Source organism: Triturus cristatus, chromosome 5_2, assembly GCF_964204655.1.
Source record: "Triturus cristatus chromosome 5_2, aTriCri1.1, whole genome shotgun sequence".
Lineage (NCBI taxonomy): Eukaryota > Metazoa > Chordata > Amphibia > Caudata > Salamandridae > Triturus > Triturus cristatus.
The window spans coordinates 966,868,183-966,886,974 of NC_140588.1; the positions used below are offsets into that span (position 1 = coordinate 966,868,183).

The following is an 18,792-nucleotide window of genomic DNA, read 5'->3' on the forward strand; positions in this document are numbered from 1 at the left end:
GAGGATTCTCGCCGTTCTTGTCAATGCTATCGGCGATGGCGAGATGATCATAGGCAATGCCGCTGACAAAGGTTGATGCTGTGGTAGTGACCGTCGATGGGGAGGTAGTCGATGGTGCGGTCAGCGACGAGAACTCAAATTGAGATGTAGTATTCTTTTTTAGTGGGTTAATCGTCAACGAAAGGAATTTGTTGCCTTTTTCAGTTGTTTACTTCAGTGAAGGGGCATTAGGCTCAGATGGAACCTTTTCGGAGGGAAGTTTCTCCTTTTTCAAGGATGTGGATGTTCCTCTGATCTTTTTGAATGCCCCGACGACCCATGGTGGGCATTATTCATAACCTTTTTAAGTGACTCTGGAGACACTTTCATGAGACCTATCCCTCTTTCCAGTCTTTGAGGAATCATCATTGTTCTCCTCAGATAAAAGGTCGTTTGGATTTTAGTTTCTGAAGGCAAATCAGTAATCTTCCCTTTTCGTCCTTTAATGTTTTTTTTTTTTAGAAAAATTGTGACATAACTTACAATCCTTTACTTTGAGTCAGGATGTAGACCGTAGATGCGCTCCTTGTGCGGGTTCCTCTGGGTGCAGCCTCTTTTTTGCCACATGTTCCACATGGCCTGAACAGTCCTTTCTTAGGTGGTTCTTTCATGGTTGAGGAGTCAGAACATGTAGAAGTCGATATCACTCGTCCTGAAGTGAATTCTTCTTGAAATTTGAGAAAACTGTAATAAGCAGAGTTCTGGGGAGACTTCCATTAAACGACATATGCGGAAGAAAATCTGAGGGATTGAAGCCTCTGGGGTGAGGGTTCTAAGGGGTGCTATCGCCTGATTGTCTGAACTTTTGTTCTTAATAAATTATTATGATAAACTAATGAAGTGAATGTTTTGTAACATTAACTGCTATGTATAACATGCACTACTGCTTTCCATGGTACCAAGGGACTGCCACTTTGACAACGAGGAAAGATTCAAGCATGTGAATCTATGAAAGATCCAATACTGGAGAAGTGTAAGTTGTCTGCACCTGGCTGTAACTAGCCATCCTGAAGCAGTAATCAGAGCCTAAAAAATTTGGGTGGCAGACTTGCTTAATTAGAAGGTGAAAGGAGATAAATCAAGAATCCTTGAAGCTTGATACAGTACTGGGGGCACAAAACAGATTTCACAGCACAACCAGTACAAGGAAAAGTTTCTCAGTAATTAACATTTAATAGACAAGAAAATGTTGGTAGAAAGGGAATTCAAGATAAAAAAATAAAAAAAAGAGCAACAGTATGAGTGCAGGGCAAATCAGAAGGGTTTATCAGCAATTTTTTTTGTTGAAGAGACATTACTAATCTGTGGACGTTAATGGTTGGGTTGTGCACCATCAGTTCAAGATAAGAGTGGACTCACTAGTCCACTGTGGTCCCATCAAAAATATTTACCGGTCCTTTGGGGTGGGAGGATTTAGAAGTATTCAGTTTGGTCTTTCTGCCATTTCTTGGAGTTTTACAAAGGTGTTACGTGCTGTGGTGGAATGGTCAAGAGTTAGGGGATAACGTTGATCATGTATCTTTACAACATTTTGGTAATGGAACGACACAGAGGGGATCTGGTTCGGCAGACAAAGTCATGGTGGATTTGTTAGAGGCGTTAGGTTTCATGGTGAATAGCATGAAGCCAATGTTGGTTCCAGAATAGGTAATTCTGCTCCCTTTATAGTGTGTACAGGCGAATTAAGCTTACTAACAACGTTGTTTGGAGAGAAAAAAAGACACAAGGACAGAGTGCTGGGAACTAATCACATTTCGTTAAGGATGTTAATATAGGTGATCAGGTTACTATCTTCTACAATACAGGCAATCTTTCCAAGCATGTTACATTATCCTGCATTGCAGCGATTGAAAATTGAGCATGTGAGGGCGGGGATGAAGTATTCTAAGATGAAATTGCTAACATAGGAGGTTACAGAGAAATTAATGCGATCATTAAATGTGCAGGCTTGGACAAAAAAAACAATTTTTAGGGAAGAGCCAGATTTGATGAGGCTATTTGGCTGCAAATCCGGAAGGATTGAGTGAGATGTGGTCAGATGTCAACAGGAGAAAGACGGACAAAACAGGAGAGAAATGTACACATTAATTATCTGGATAAAGACCACAAATACAAATGAAGGGGCTGACAGGGATGGCAAAGACATTTTGGAGTAAAGCTCTAGCAATGGGAATAGTGGTTCTAGCAAACCATATCCCAGGATTGAGCAAGTGTGTGGTAGACTGGTTTTCCCAGAATTTTGAATATAGAAGAAATTTGAGGTTGGACAGGAATGCGTTTTAGACCTTCGGAAGTAATGGTACCCATTTGAAGTAGATCGGTTTGCCCACAGATGGATGCAGCCAATAGGTCTGGGTTTTATTTTAAGTACAGACCAAAAATTTCAAAATCCTGCTATAGGGAAAAAAGAAAAACAAACCAAAAAAGATTGCTTTCTTTATACAATGCTACTATGAGAAAATTAGTAAACGTGTAATGACTGCAATGAAACAACTTCAATATGAGGTGGAACGGCGCAAACAGCCAATAGTATGAGGCAGATTAACGCAGTCTCCTCCACCTTCTTCCACACACTCTGCATGCAAATGGCTGCCCATCAGCACAAAAAAAAACTGTCAGACAACCTTTAAATCACCAGCCGGCTGGACTAAGGCAACCGATTGTACTCAGCAACCGCCACTGAACTCGTGAAAAGGCTCCAGATGAGACAAAACTCCGACTTCTACACAGGCGACCCACATCACTCCACACCTGAGGCACCTCCACTGGCTCCCAGTCCAGAAAAGATGCCAATTCGAGATACTGACAAATGCCTACAAAGCCCCACACGACCAAGGACCTGCATAGATTAACCACTGCATGAACTTCCACCAACCACCCAGAAACCTTCGCTCTGGCTCCCTCACCCTTTCACCGCGCATCCACCGGAGCCACAGTGGAGGCCATTCCTTTTCTCACCTCGCTGCCAAGTCCTGGAACGCCCTCCACCTTCGCTAACTGACTTCAGGAAGAGACTCAAGACCTGGCTGTTCGACTAAGTCTAGCAACCCAGTACCTGGATACCCTCACGGGTGATAAGCTGCGCTTTACAAGGACTGATTGATTGTGCGCGGTGCCAAAGCCTATTCCAATTCGGAGTATACGTGCTGGTATCTACAGGCTATTCAGACAGCCGAGCTGTTAGGTTGGAATTAAAAATAAATGTAGGTGAACGTGCTGGCTGGTCTCCAGACATGGCATATTTGGTGATAATTCATAATGTGTGAAGGCATCAATGGCAGGATGCTGCCTACACTGTGAAAATGCAGGTTAGAAATCATTCATAGCATTGTGGGGCTACCCATGAGGCATCGGTGGTAATTTTTGGCATTTGTGTCATCCATGGCAGGATAGAGCCCACATTAGTGTGGTCCTATGTATAGTAATTCCCAGCCTTCTGGAGCCACCCAAGGCATACTGGTGGTAGAGAGTTTGGGGTCATTCATGGGAGGCAGGTGCAGAATGATCACAAAATACTTGCACAGGCAGAATGATAATTCTTGGCATATGGACACCTCCTATAGCATGCGGTTCTTAATTTGTCCCTTGATATACTGCTGACCCGGTCATAGTGGTATTCATTGGCATCCTGGGTGCATCCATGGCATGCAATTGTGATACATAGGCATGAAAGGCAGCGTTTATCCATGTGTGGCAGTAGTATATGTGGGTACATAATGGACATGATAAGTCATGCTCCGTGTCCAAACATGAATTTATCTGAGAATGATAAGGTAGTATTTCGGGATAAAAATAGTTTTTCCTGAGAATTATAAGCTTTTGTTAGAGGAAATCAAGCTTATGGTTATAAATCATGTATTTGATGGAAAAATGTCCATCGTTTAAAAAACAAGTTGGATGTTCAAATATATATCTAAAGCAGTTAAATTGGAATCTATGCTGCGGCCTAAACACGGCTGCACGAGCCTTTAAAATCTGTTTGGCTCTGCTATGTACTGCCCACGACTACAAAACGCGTGCATTTTGTCCACCCGGTCCCTGTAAAGGAGTTATTGTATGATGTAGAATGATTTTGGAAGGGGTAGGGTGGAAAAATGAAAGGACATGGGATATAGAATTTTTGCTTCATACTTTGGTAAAAGCTAGGCTGCGCAGAATTGCAATTGCCAAAAAAACCATTTGACATCTAGATTTTAATGACTTTTTTGCAACCATTTTATCAACATTATCGGTCAGCAGTCACACCTGCAAAACACCTGGAGTGGCTCAGGTTTAGTGGGCACACCATAAAAAGTACCGGAAATATTCAAGTGTCCTTTCAGAGCTAATGCTTTTTAACACATTTGACAAAATATGTAGTAATATGTATTATGTATCCATTTTTTTTTTCAAAACGGTATTAGGGGAGCATACCTTTGAGTCTCATCATACGCTAGTTGAAATTCTGATAAAGTGTTACATCTCGCAGATCACAAGCCCTATGCAATGACTTATCAAAATCGAGATGGATGATCCATGAAGAGTACGGTTGGTGTAAACATTATATTCATGCAACATTTTCAGCAATTCCCTGCACACCTAACAGTTTAATGCAGCAGCATTGCCTGGAGAAACTAATTGTTATGCACATGTATAAGATCCAGACCTGTTCAGGGTAGGTCTGGGTTTTAATTTCAATAATTTCTGCATACAATTTTGGTTGCTAGATTCATTTGTCACATAAGGAGTGTACTGTTTTTAATCGGCACTGGTTTCATGTATTTCAAAATATTATTATAGGAAGGGTTTTGAAGGCAGTTAGAGTGGCACGTGTCAGGTTGGTGCTATGGAGGCTCCCTGCAGACCACCCGCATCAACGAGCACGGCTGACCCGAAGGACATTCCAAAACCAAAGACTATGCAGTTTCAATATTGCAAGCACTTTTACAACAGTTTCAGAAATTTGGTCTCAATACAGATTACTATGGAAATGTGACTGGTCTATCTTTACTACCATAACATGTTCATGTACATTTTTTATTTTATTTTTTTAAATGGAAAAAAGAGGGAAAGTTGCAAACGTTACCAAGATGATCCAGAGTGCACCAAATTAATTTACAGAAATTATTTTAGTAAAACAAATATCAGATGTTACCTTTTTAAATAATTTGCCATTCGGCTGAATTTCATTTTCTTCGCACAGCAACTCCCTGGTGCCCAGGCAATCCTTTTTTGCATGCTTCTCAACAGCGAGGTCGAACAACTTGTCGAGGGTGTCCGCTTCAGGGAAGTCGATGGTGGCCAGGCACTCAAAATGGGACACTGCCCGGTAGGGACTTCCTGGCTGGTCTGAAACAGGTTTTGCTTTGAGGCGTTTGGCCATTTCTATTTTCTTCTTGGCATTGGTGAGAAAATACCATGGTATAAATGTGATGGCACTGTACACATACATCAACAGGTAGAGTGGAAGCAACACACAGAAATGCAATTCGGCGTTTAGGGTCATGGCGGCAGAGCTTGAGATTTGGAAAAGTGACGGTCTCTGGGTATTCTTTGGTTGTGAAGGCTTTTTTCCACAGTCGAGAAGGCAACAGAAGCAGCAGTAGTGCTACAGCCAACCAGAGCAAGCTTGGCTTTCAAGCGCTACAACTAAACATGGAGAAATCTTTGGAAGTGAACAGTATACATCTGAAAGGGTGAGACCGCATCCAGGCCGGAAGCAAGAAGAGAATAAAGTCAAGAAGTTAGTGGCATGGTTAGTACAGTGCAAGCTATTCGTCTTCTGACGTCTACAGGAAGGACTCTGAAATAACTGGACATGAGAGGCGCTCAAGCGCACAGGCCCTTTTGCGCACTTGTTTTTTTTCACTCTTATAAATATTTACTGCTTTTGTGTACTTCAATATCCATCTACACATCCCACCAGCATCAAAAATGTCTAGAAAATTCCTCCTTCAGCTTAGTGCAATCAAAATGGCCAACGGCCAAAATGTTAATAGCTTTGCCTTTAAATATTTAGACAAGTGCGAATCGCCTGTACTTCTACTTTTCTGGTAGCAGAGTTATCATTTGGGCAATATAGTGTGAGCTAGATGTTTAGCTCAGGAGGCAGGGGTTCGAGCCTTCCTCTGGCCATCACTCCCAGAAATCAGCGACGTATTTTCGTCCCGACATTACCTAAACAGATGCATTCCTCTATGGCCAGACCCGAGCTCTGCCCAAACGTTTCCTAGCATCTGCTGCGGTGCTAGACATGCCAGAGTGAGGGCGGCAAGGGAAGATTATAATCTGCCTTCAATGCATTTATTAAGAAGATTTTTTTTAAAAATGTTAAGAAGCAAACTTCCAAGGAGCCTTCCCTCGGTCGAGAAGACGACAATGTACAAAGTTTGCATTCTGAACCAGGATTTGGCCCAAATCGCTGTGAGTGATAGTGAGTAAGAGGACAAAAAATAAAGTACTCAAACTAAGCACTTTCATTAGTGGTATCTTCAACTTTAGAGTATGCAGCGTTACATTAAAAGAAAGACTAATACACGCTGCTGTTTTTTTTCTTGGAAAGTGATTTGATGAAGAAAAAGTCCAGGCGCTACGCCGCCCCAGCCACCGAGTGCCACCAGGTGCTAGAGGGTAACACAGACTGCCAGTTGTGTTCCATTGAGATGGCTGCCTGATTGCCTCTCGTTTCCATCCAGTTATTTCAGACGGCCTTGTGTCCACGTTAATTTAAAAAATAAGAAAAAAAATAAAACACTAAATGGTTAAGCTGGAACAGAAAACAAATGCAGAACAGCAGTGTCTCAACAACCATAAACATGCAAAGTGACAAACCACAGTACTGAAAGCCACGTCCACACCCCTCTCCATGCCGTGTGCTGATAGGCCATCTTCACATCCGCATGCAATGTGAACTGATGTGTGTGTTCCAACAAGCCAGCTTTGAAACATGTATGAAGCAGCAGTTTATACAAACGACATGACATACTGAAAGCTTGAGCCTAGGGCGACGCATGTCCAATTGTCAGTTTTTGACAAATGTATTCCTGTGATATGGGCTAACCCATAACTTCAAACCCGCTCCATTAAAGGGCCACCGAGCCCTCATCCACTCCAGTGCCATGCGTCATCATGGGCTCACTCCTCGCCGCAGGGCGGGCATTCGACTGTGGTGGTCACCACTCTAGCAGGGAGCTCCTGCTTGGGTGGTGTCCACACAATACCTCGATGGCTTGTGTCTTTTTTTTTTTTTTTTTTGTCTGTTTAGATGGTACTAATCCCCAAGGACAGCCATCTCAAAGTTTCTGGTGTATGAAAGTATACAAAGAAAGTGCTTTTAGTGACACTGGCCATCAGCGAGGTGCAAGGGGTCCATTTTCAGCTAGGAGTTGCCAGAATGGAGTTTGTTGGGCACATAGGGTTCAGTAAATTGACTTTTATACGGTACTTATCCTCCCCACAACCGTGCCCAAACATCACTAAACGGGACCGAGATTAGCAATGTGGGTGTAATCAATTTGCCAGATAGAAAATGTAAATGTCAGGGATCGTGCTGGTAAAATGTTAAAAATAATAATGATAACCGGAAGGACAACATCAATAAGATAAAGCTGGGAGGGAAGGCTCAACCTCGGCATCAAAGAAACGCGGAATTAAAAACAGGTAAACTGTGCGACTATAGGGGTGCATGGATGGCAACACGTACTACACCAAGATTACTTGTTATTTTTGTTCTAAAATGGCATTAGTAAATCTATAGTATTCCATCAAAAAAGTTTATTCTGCCCACAGTAGTATCACTATGAGGTGCATGAGCAAACACCACCATTGTACACATTCAAACTGCCAAACATACACTTAATAGTGAAGTGCAAGAATATATTTTCAAATAAATTAAAATATTGCAGAAGGTTCATTTCGGCATTTAGATATTGGTTTCATGGTAGCTTGGCGAGGTAGATCATTCGCTTTGCGATATGTCCGTCCCAACTCACTTGGTCCACTGGTTATTTTAAGTATTTTAAAATGCAACTTTGAATCTCAGACCCTAAATGATGGAACAGTCCATGGCTTCCAATGAACCTCAAACAGAAGTATACTTTGGTGTATGAGGCAGCGGGGAGCGACGAGGGAGGGGGGGGGGGTTAGGGGGTTGACAATCAGGCAGTTTTTTTGTGTGTATTTTTTTTTAAGGTCTGGCAGAAGAGCAGGCCAGGTACACCCCCCCCTGACAAAGGAGCAGACCGCAAGGAAATGTTGGGGTTCCAGGGGCCCGCTCTCCTTTGCTGTGAAAGGTGTTAATTTTCATTACTCTTTGCTGTGATAGGACTGAGGAGTGGAGCCTATCAGCAGCATGGACAGGGCTCACTTTTGCAAGCTAGGAGGCACGAGAGGTGGTAAATATCTACAAAAGTCCAAATGCATTTCCTTCTATGAGCCTCAAGTTCAGCCAGACATTGCACGCAGCAGACCACTAGCATGTATTCTGCAATGCGGTCAGGGTGACGCTGCGCACCGGATGCAGGTGCCCAATGAGTGCACATTATACACAACACCGTTTTTCATGAATACAAGAGGCTCTGTGCTTTCTATGCAAATTTACCCCCAAGCAAAACAGAGTGGCCTAAGAACTGATACGTGGTCTCCCAGCGATCTATGCAGGACGGTTCGTCAGTAAGGGAGGGCGGGGGGGGATCGGGCAGGGGAAGGAGGGGTATTTACAAGACTAATTTTCTGCAATTACTTTAACGTAGAACAAGCTAACCCGGCAAAATAAAACATGCGTTCCTGCGTGGTTACCTTACGTTTCAATGTTAGACAGAGTGCCTTAATGACTCAACAGGCGATCAGAGCTCGCTCACAGCAACAGGTGTAAAGCGTGCAAATGTCAGCGAAACATCGCTCGTAAAATAAAGCTCAAGAATGCAAAGTACAGCTTCTGAGGCAATACATACAGGACTTCTGAAGGGAACAATTCTTCGTTTTCTTCACAGACAACTGTAGGCAACTTATCTGCAATGAAAAGAGAAAACAGATTTCTAAATGGCTATTCTGAAGCACAGAACAGGAAAATGAGAATATTTAATTTGTTAAAAAGAACCCCAGAACTGAATTTTTTTAGGACCCCAAATGAGCTATACATTAAACACATATGAATGTTTTATTTCCATACGTAGATATTGTCTTAACAGTTAAGTTCATGAAATACTCAACAGAAAAAGTGCCCTTGTGGAGAGGAAGCAAACCTCCCATTTCCTGTCCCTTCGCAGTAGTAGTTTAACACTCCCTCTCTTGACGCGGCTTTTAAACCTCCCAATGATTCTCGAGAAGATTCTGGTTACTAGCAATAAACAGGCTAAACATTCCAATAAGCATTTCACGATCAAACACTATTATTGCACATTCTTCTGAGCAGTTCCGCGCCAGCACTGGATATGGCTTTCACTGAAAACAAGTGGTCTGGGACTGCGAGGATCTAAATGTAGCAGACCTACAAAGGGGAAGAGAAGCCACAGAACTGACAGGCTCTTCTAACACTATTTAAGTACTGAGACCTTAGCACATGCCACATATTCTAGCATGAACGAGCACTGACAAAGCGAATAGGTCTCGCCTATGAGAGAGTTATTGGCTTTGCCAATGTCTTTCCGCCATGTTGTAGAGCAAGGTGGCTGGTGTGCAGTGTGGCTAAAAGGTAGAAAAAAGCGCTATGACACGAACAGAGCAACCGCATCATAGCACTTTTAATTTCTTATGGCGGGTGGGGGACAACAAAGACATCAGGAAATCAAATGAAACCGAGGTATTGCAACAGGTATAAAAAAAAAAAAAAGCTAAAAACACGCTGGAAAATTTAAATAATATACATTCCGTAGGATAAACAACCCGAATGTAGAATGTGTTGGTGGCAGGACCAGGCCTCTGTACAACAAGACATGGGGGATGCGAGAGGAAGTTGAGAAGGCGGCCTAGTGGGGAGAGGGAAAACACAACATGGACAATGGAGGTGGAAGAGGGAAGAAGCAACACCGACAACAGGGGGTTGAGTGGGGTGACGGGGGAGGAGAGAAGTAAAACAGCCAAGCAGAAATTACACGGATGAAAGAGTAAGACATAAAAAATAAACATCAATGCAAGAAGCAAAAGGACAGTACTTAAGAGAAAGCAACAAGTCCATGCTCCACACACAAAAAAAAAAAAAAAAAAAAAAAAAAGCGAAGCCGGCACGCGCTGGCCAATTAGGAGGTAGCAAATAAGAGTGACAATGAAGCCAACAAATGGTAAGCGACAGGTGGGTTCAAAGCACCTTGCTATACACAACCTCTCGAGCACACAAAAGCATTCCCCCTTTAAAAATATGCAAATCAATGGGGGAATAAAATAAATAATTTAAAAAATTTAAAAAACATTCGATTTTCCCCAATGATCAATTAAAATTTTTAAAGCAGTTACACATTATTTTGTTACCAGGATTTAATAGGGAGAAGCTTGTGCCTGTAGTGGCTCACGGGGGCTGCAAATCAGTAATAAAGGCATAAAATGCTGGTAATTAAAAAAAGGACTATTCGATTACACACTAGAGCCCTTTACCAACCGTAAATGAAATCAGAACCATTAATTAACCACAAAAACAAAGTCTAAACGATCCAGCAAAAGATGTTCAAGACTTGCCGAAACCAAACCATGACTCATCCAAAAGACTGCAGTTACTGTAAAATATTCAATTCCACATTGCTAGGTATTTCATGTTTGAGATATATATTTTTTTAATCTTCTGACAAATAAAAAATACTTCGTTATTTACAAATAAGAGCTAGCTTTCCCGAGCCCCTCTCTCAGGATGTCTCAACCTTACCTGCAGGTATTCATAAAGCATACTTACACCTGACGATGCCTTGGCCCTAGTAATCGATTCTAGGAATAGTCACACAATAAACAAGTTTAAATACTCATAAAAGAAGAGAATGGCCAGATTGTTAATATCTTCGTAAACGCCAGTCGGAATACATGTAAAGAAAGAGGGGAAAAGGCAGGGACTTCCAATGCTTTGCGGTGGCTATTGAGAAGGTTCTGCCAGCAAGAGCAATATGCCAGAATCAGGGACTGGCAATAACAGAACAGATTCTGATCTCAATGCTCGTTTTGGCTTGTAACAAGAGATTTGTACATGATGTCCTACAGTACTACGTACCACACAGAGCCTCGAGGAGGATTCTCTGCTTTACTGTTCACCTGTGCAGATCTGAGACGGTGAGAGATGCATGCTAAAACCATCTAAGGACCTAATCATACTAGCTGCTGCATTCTGGGCCAGTTAGGACTTTCTAATGGACTTTAAGAAGATAAAATTCGACAGAATTATAATAGTGCAATCGGGACAAAAAAAATCTAGAAGCTGGACTTTGAGAATGGTAGACAAGACCTTTCTCCCATGAGAATGGGAGAAAAGAAATTTACTCCTCTTAAGAGTAGGTGGGTAGAGAAAGCACAAAGTTAACAACGGAGTTAATTTGGCTCGACAAAATTGAGAGCCAAGCTGGACTCAAAGGTATTTTTTTTTTTTAACACATTACGTGGGTGGGGGTTTCTTACCTCCAGTTTAGGTGACCAGACAGATTCTTGGATTGGGAACAAATGAAATTGGGATAAGATTTCTGTTTTGTTCTCATTAATGTGGAGTTGCTGCTTCCTCATCCATGACCTGACACCTTGTAAATAGTTAAACTTTCTGCTCTTTGGGTAGGATCACTATTGGTTTCGCAGATGATCTGAGTCTTGTTAGACGTGTCAGATTAATAGACTGGTTGAGGAAGTCCCAAAAAACCACATATATGGGTTCAAATGCACTCAGAAAGACCTATGGATTAGGGAGTTCTGAAATCAAGCATGGGGTAGGTCTTTAACTGCAACCTCATATCAGCGTTCTAGTACCTGCAGACAATTTAATAAGAGTAGTGCAGCAATTACATCTTGATCGCCACATTAATGACGTTCATCAAGGGAAGTGGTCACCATCACCACAGTTTGCAACTATACCCATGCTGAAAGCCAGCCTGTAGTGGGTGTAAACGGTTGTGGGAACAACTCAGATAACTGGCAGAACACAATACGTTGTAGGAGCAATGGCCATAGAATGATATGCCCAGTTTTGTAAAAAGATATAAGCAAGAAGTATTTTCGCAAAGCCAATTGGCTTAGATTTACTGAGACAATGCAAGCAAACAGGATGTGCAGAATTGAAATTTCCAAACTAGGAGAAATGATACCTAGAACTATTGGCTCTCCAAATATTTGGTAGTAATGCTGATGGCAGTGCTGCTGGAGTTTCAGTATAGGTAGTGGTGGTCTTAGTGGGAGTTTTGGTTTGGTGTTCTTGTAGGAAGTATGGATATTGGTATTTTTTGTTTTGTTGTGGTATTGCAGGTAGTACTTGTGATGGTGGGATCTATGACTGGTACTGCAAAAGCTGGCTTTGGTGATGGTGGTACTGTGCAGACTCTTGGTAATATTGGTGGTGGTTCATTTTGGTCGTGTAGTATAGATGGAAGTATATTTGTAGTAGTACTACTGGTCACGTTAACAGTATTGGTATTAATATGGTTTTACTGGCAATGGTTTCATGTTGATGTTGGTGGTAGTACTAGTAATGGTGACGGTACGAGTGGTATTGATGGTGGTGTGCTACAGGGACTCTGACCAAGCGCCCTCACTAACATGACTGCATCTCATACACACACCTCCTACTTGTTTTTTTGTTCATCACATCAGGATGGCCTGAGCCCAAGATGGCCTTTTGATATGGTAAACAAAAAGCAGTTCTGAAGTAATATTCAGGTCAGGCTAACGTTAGGCTCACACTAAAGTCATAACAAAATCATTAATGAGAAAAAAAAGCATGAAAAAAGACTGCTTATTATAGACAGTGAATTGAATGGGACAGAAACTGACGGTTGAGAGTACTTTTTAGATGCAAAATAGTCCCTTAGATCCTCACGCAAATGTAGACTACGGCATGATGCCATAAACCGCTTATGCCATGATGGTCAGAGATGCACTCTTTTGGATGTGATGTGGCTAAGATGGAATTGAAAATCTCTCAAGCCAGTGGCTAAAATAGTCTTATTCAAATGGGCCAATGACAATGGGGGCGGGGAGGGGTGTTGCCCTGATCCAATGTTCGCTCTATTTATGCTGCAAGCATTTGTTCTTTCCGGCAACTGTGCAGTCAGCACAGACCCAAAAATAACGTGAAGCAAAAATCGAATACCATGCATTAGCAATCATTAATTACATCCTTGCATGAACATTAGGAGCATTAATGAGCGAGCTAACAAAATCCTTTTATGCAAACCACAATGTAGTTCCTCTAGTCTAGGCTATCTATCCTCTAACTGGGCAGGCGGATGGTCACAGGAAACGGCATCATTAGGCCCTTTCCATGCTAGGTCACCTCATGTTTGTGATTGTCTGACTGAAGACCAGACCTGGATTCGGACTCCAGGTCTTGCACAACCAGAAGGCCACAAGTCACCACATGCCAATATCACCACACTGTCACATCCCTACCGTTTCTAGTTGCAGAGATGTGACATGGCCTCTCTTCGGGCACTTCCATGAATCTAACTGGGATGAATCTAACTGGGTGGGCTGTTGCTCTTGATTGCAGCCAGGTTGCTCCCAAGCAATCCCCAGTTGAAGCTGGCCCAGCAATTAATAAACCTGCTTTCCCCTGCATTGACAATTCTAGTTTTCTTACATGTTGTTCTTAGTTCAGCATAGGGCACCCGTGGTGCATGCGCACAACACCATGAGGTTAGGGCAGAAGTATCCAGTTCACCCTGCATCATGACCATGAGCTAAAGGAGGCGACAGTTTTAAGGTCAAGCCTTAGCAAATATTTTTGTACTGCGCAAAACAGATGTCAAGTGACAGACATCAAGTCTCAAGGGTGTTTTCAAGGTAAGGTATGGCAGAAGTAACAAGAGCATAAATAAACGGTTACTTTAAAAAAGCATAAGGGGCAAGGATATTTAGTTCCAGAAATGCACCATTAGCCAGCTCTAAAGTTTTTTTCCTTTTTTCATGAGGAACATTAACAGCATCAATTGTAGAATCGAATAGATTGCAGTGATGAAATTATAAATTAGGTCTGCTACTTCGTACCATGTGCGCAGCCAAAGTTACTTAAATGATTCTGCTTATTCAGACTTGCTATTTACGAAGAAATGAAGACTGGCCACTTTCCGACAGGAGACTACCATGGACCCAAAAATAAATAAATAAACACAAGTTACTGCGAGGAGGACCCGGATGGTCAAGCATGCCACTTTTAGTGGGTGAGGATTTTCAGTCCTTTAAAAAAAGTATAGTTGGGGGCTTTCCAAATCAGGATAGACTTGACCAGATGAGTTTGATGGTCTCAAACCGGAAGGGTGACCTTGCAGAATTATTCTATATCTCTCTGGTCCTTTTTTGTGACAGGTACTGACAAACCTTACCAGCAGCATGACTTGCCAAGACTACCAATGTGACTTTTGTGCACAGGCAATTAATTCCCAATACGTAATTGTAAGCAAACTAAATTCTGCATTGGGAAATGTTCGCCACCGTACTCTTTTTTGGTTTTCTTTTTATTTCCCTAATGAAGAACTCCCTTCTTCTACACCCCCACGAAGTTTGTGGGCGTTCCATTCCCATTCGTAAAGGAAATTACTCTGCACCTTGTCTGGTGTAATCTCCAACCATTTCCAGGGTCGGAAAGGTTGGAGAGTAGTTTGTGGATGCTCATAAAATGACATTTGTGGGCGTTTATAAACTTCCAAAGAAAACCATGACTTGATTGTGTCTCTGCCCATCTCTTGCTTGTAATTTGCTCCTGCCCAATATTACACTAAAACTGGGAAATTATTTGTGGGAGTAGAAAGGCTGCAAAGTCATCTTTAGTGAATGCCTTGCAAGGGTAAACCCAGTCATTTTCGACCAGAAATGCACTTTTATGACCCAAACTGGCTTTGTGAATCTGGCCGACAGAGAGATACGAATGCCGATTTTCTGGAACTATAGTCAATCAGAAGGGGGCAAGAGAGGAGCTTCCTTTCATCTTGGGCTGACCCTCAAATAGAGCAAATGCAGCCGCAAAAAGACAATGTAAAAGCCTACTCTGGAGTCATAAAGTAAGTTCACAATCTGGTGCATCCTACAGAAGGCGATTTGGCAGAAGGACCCAAGTTACATGCTGAGGATGGCCAGTCGCATGTTAAGGAATCTTGCATGGCAGCACAACCACCTTCGCACAAGACAAAAGACTAAAACGTAACACACCAAATAGCCCCTCCGCATACCTCACATTTATTTATACAGACCAAGTCTAAAAGAAACCTAAGCACCAACAAAGACATTAAGCTCTCCACAACCTAATTGTGAGAAGTTGGCCTGGTATATGCTGTCCACTAGTTATAGGGGACACCTTGCACCAGTCCAATTCGACTCTTAAGGTGATGGGTTAAAAGACAACCTTTAAAGAAAGTTATCCTAGTGGTAGCTGTGGAGAGCAGCCTTCAGGCTAAGTCTTGAAGAAGTGTTAAGCTTATTGTTTTACCATAGATAACCTCTTTAATAACCAAATGAAAGAGTAGTCCACACAGGTATATTATATATATAAAATATATGTATTTATTCTAAGAATAATCCCACTAGTCTCTTTATGAGGCTGGAGGTAAAGATACAATTCAAACAAGCATTGATAGTTACAATAAATAGCACTGGAATCATTGGGCCCCAGGGGTGGACCAAACCATATATTAAAAAAGTGGTATAAGAACCACGACAATTCTACAGACAATGCCTAGGGCATTTAGGGTCGCTGGCCCCTTGTGAAACCACCCAAGGTAGTGAGGAAGGGGACCCACGGGAGACGCGTGCAGTGGTATAAGCTACTGTCGGGATCTGTATTAAAGCCTATTGAGAATGTCGCGGTTGAATTCTACAAGATTAAAAACCCTTCTAGCAGGAGTTCAAGTTCAAGAGTTTAGAGTTAAGCTTTGGAAGGGCCCACACCCACGAGAGTACTGAGGTACCACGGTTACCTGCCCCAGGGAAGCCGGTTGCATAGGTCGTTTTCGATGTCGGGTCGCAGGCTGATTTTCAATGGCAAAACGTGAAGAACTGCTGCTAGCAAGAAGCGTCGATGTAGTGAAGATTGAAGATGTAGATCTTGAAGAGAAGGACCTGAAAGCAGAGGGGACAGAGTCTGGGTCACGGCACAGTGACCAGGGGGCTCAGGAGAAAGAGCCCTTCAATGTCGGGTGCTTCCAGGTGGAAGGTGGGTAGCTTGGATCGTCAGCCACGGGGTCCAGGAGGCTTAAAGGAAGGCCAGCTTCTGGAGGGCGACTATCCCACGAAGGATGAGGGTCACTGCGGTGTTAGTGTCCGGATTGGATCCACTAAGCCTTGGGAACCGCAACCCACGCAAGAATCTCAAAACAGCTACTGGTGCAGACCCACAAGGTCTGAGCAAGGTCTCCAGCGAGGAGACTGAAGAGCAGGCCTGGAGCAACCAGGGGAACTCTTGGAAGTGAAGATTGACCTCCGCCAGGGCCCACCAGTCGAGAGACAAGGGACCGCGGGAGGCAGCAATTTGGCGTGCGTAAAGATGAGCCCACGGGTCGCCGGAGCGAGCTAGGGCGTCGATCTTTGGCACCGATGATGCTGAGAGGTTGGCTCAATAATGGGCCAAAGCACAACTTTCCCACTCGTCGGGTTTGTGTGCTGTGCAAGAGGTGGCCGGTGTGCTGGGGTATTGGGGATCTCGGCACCCACGGGGTCCACGGTGCTGAGCTTTGCTGTGCACACTCACTGGCCTCTGGGATGCTTGGAAACCCACCTCAAGGTAGGTAGGAGTCATCGATGTCCGTAGGAGCAGCGAAGTTCCAACCGGGTCACTTGCTTTGTTTCAGGTGCCTGCCAAGCAGGGGGGTAACTCCTTTACCCCAAGAGAGATTTCTTCATTCAGCTGAGCGGCAGCAAGTCGAAGTTCAAGTCTGTAAAGTCCAAGAATAATCTGAGGCTCTGGGGACCCTGTATTCACCTTTATCCAAGGATTAGGTGAGTGTCCAGATCAGAGCCCACCAATGAGAGTTCAGGTAGGAAAGGGTGGCTACACCCTCTCCCCTTTGTGTGTTTGCCCGCCTGGGCAGGGGAAAGGATGCCCCTGAACCGGTTTGAGGCGGTGTATGCAGAAGTAGGCACTGGAGAAGCCTACGTGCAAGTCTGAAAGACATCCTATGGTGCACCCACCCAGTTCCAATCCACATAGTCTGTCTGGGGAGGTGGTAGAACCTCCCTGCAACAAGATCCCTATTGTCCAGCTGCCGTGGCTAGAGTTCTGCCCAGCAACTGGCAGCCAGAGTCGTGTGGGTGGAGGGTAGCATCCATTTTGTACTAAGTGTGCACTTTTAAATTGGTGTCTAAAATCTGCTGCTTTTACCATATCGCCCCTGTAGCAGGGGGGAATCATGCCCTCACTCCCATGGTTGGATTGGGGGTATGATTCCTACATGTTTGACACCAAACACGACGTGGTTCTGTGAAGCCACTCTCAAGTTATCACGCTATCACGATTACTTATAATAAGGTTAAGAGTATATGGTATGGCTGCACTACAAACAACCCAGCAATAGTTTTACGAAGGTTGCAGAGTGGCCCTACTCAGGTAGGGGTTCCCCCTCACACATCTCAGCACCCCGCCTTGTAGGATTAGCAAGGCCTGCCTTAGGGGTGACCTATGAGGATATATGTGTTGTATTAAGTGGGATACAGGATACCTATATCCCTGTAAGGGGTGCAAGCACCACCTTACCCAGACTACAGTAGTGGTCTGGTGGTGTCAGTTTGTATGGCTGTCCCAGGGGTGGCACAATAAGTGCTGCAGCCCCTGGTAGGACTCTGAGGGACCCATGCCCTGGGCACCTAGGGTACCATCTACAAGGGGTCCTCAGTATCCAATTGGGATGTACCTAGGGTACTCACATCAGTTTAGAGAGGAAGCAGATAGGCTGGGGTCCTGGATAGCAGGGCCACAGCCTGGCTAGAGTCAGAAAACAGTCAAAACATAAGCAAAAAGTTGGGGGCAACTATGCAGTCGATGCCACTCTCCTACACCACTGTAGAAGAAAAACTCCTCCCTACAGCGGGTACTGAATTATAGACCAAACCTTCTCCCTCGGCCAAAGACACTCCGACTCAGAAGCTTTTTCAGAGTACCTTTGAAAGTCTTTAGACTAAGAATCTGCTGAACCCGAAAGTACTCCTAAAGTGTCTTAGTGCCCCTTCTTGCATATTGTCTCACCCTGCAAAAGCCCTTTCTCCCTACGTCCCCTTCCTCGTTTTCTCCTCCTTAGTGCCCAAGGACCAGATGTACAAATCATTAGGAATACTGATTTAATAATTGCGATTCTCTCCAAATCGAAATGAGGAAATCAGTATTCCTAATATTTGAAACTCACGGAGTTTCATTTAGGGATTCTTTGTGGGTCGCAAATCGACCTACCTCAAAAATCAATGAGGTAGGTCGCATTTTGCAACCCATTAGGAATCCCAGCCATCGAAGTGATGGTGGTCTGCTGAGGTAAGCAGACCACCATGGCTGTCATTGCTTTTTAGGTCTCGCCTGACCCAGCGCATGCGCTGGCCTGGCGAGACTTTTTGTGGGGGCTCAAAAAAGTGCTACCATGGCCAGCCTAGAGCTACAGTGCATGTGCGCGGGCGCACGCGCCGCGC

At 43.6% G+C, this 18,792-nt stretch overlaps 1 protein-coding gene across 1 annotated transcript in view; it reads right to left on the reverse strand.

The window, feature by feature from the left end:
- Positions 1-18,792, reverse strand: part of ACSL4 (acyl-CoA synthetase long chain family member 4) — a 327,102-nt gene that overhangs the window by 169,457 nt on the left and 138,853 nt on the right. Inside the window, exons 2-3 of the mRNA XM_085606507.1 lie at positions 8,970-9,027; positions 5,174-5,706 (exon numbers count right to left, since the gene is read on the reverse strand). Of these exons, the coding sequence (XP_085462633.1) occupies positions 5,174-5,524 (351 nt within the window). The 5' untranslated portion in view covers positions 5,525-5,706; positions 8,970-9,027. The remainder of the gene's footprint in view (positions 1-5,173; positions 5,707-8,969; positions 9,028-18,792) is intronic.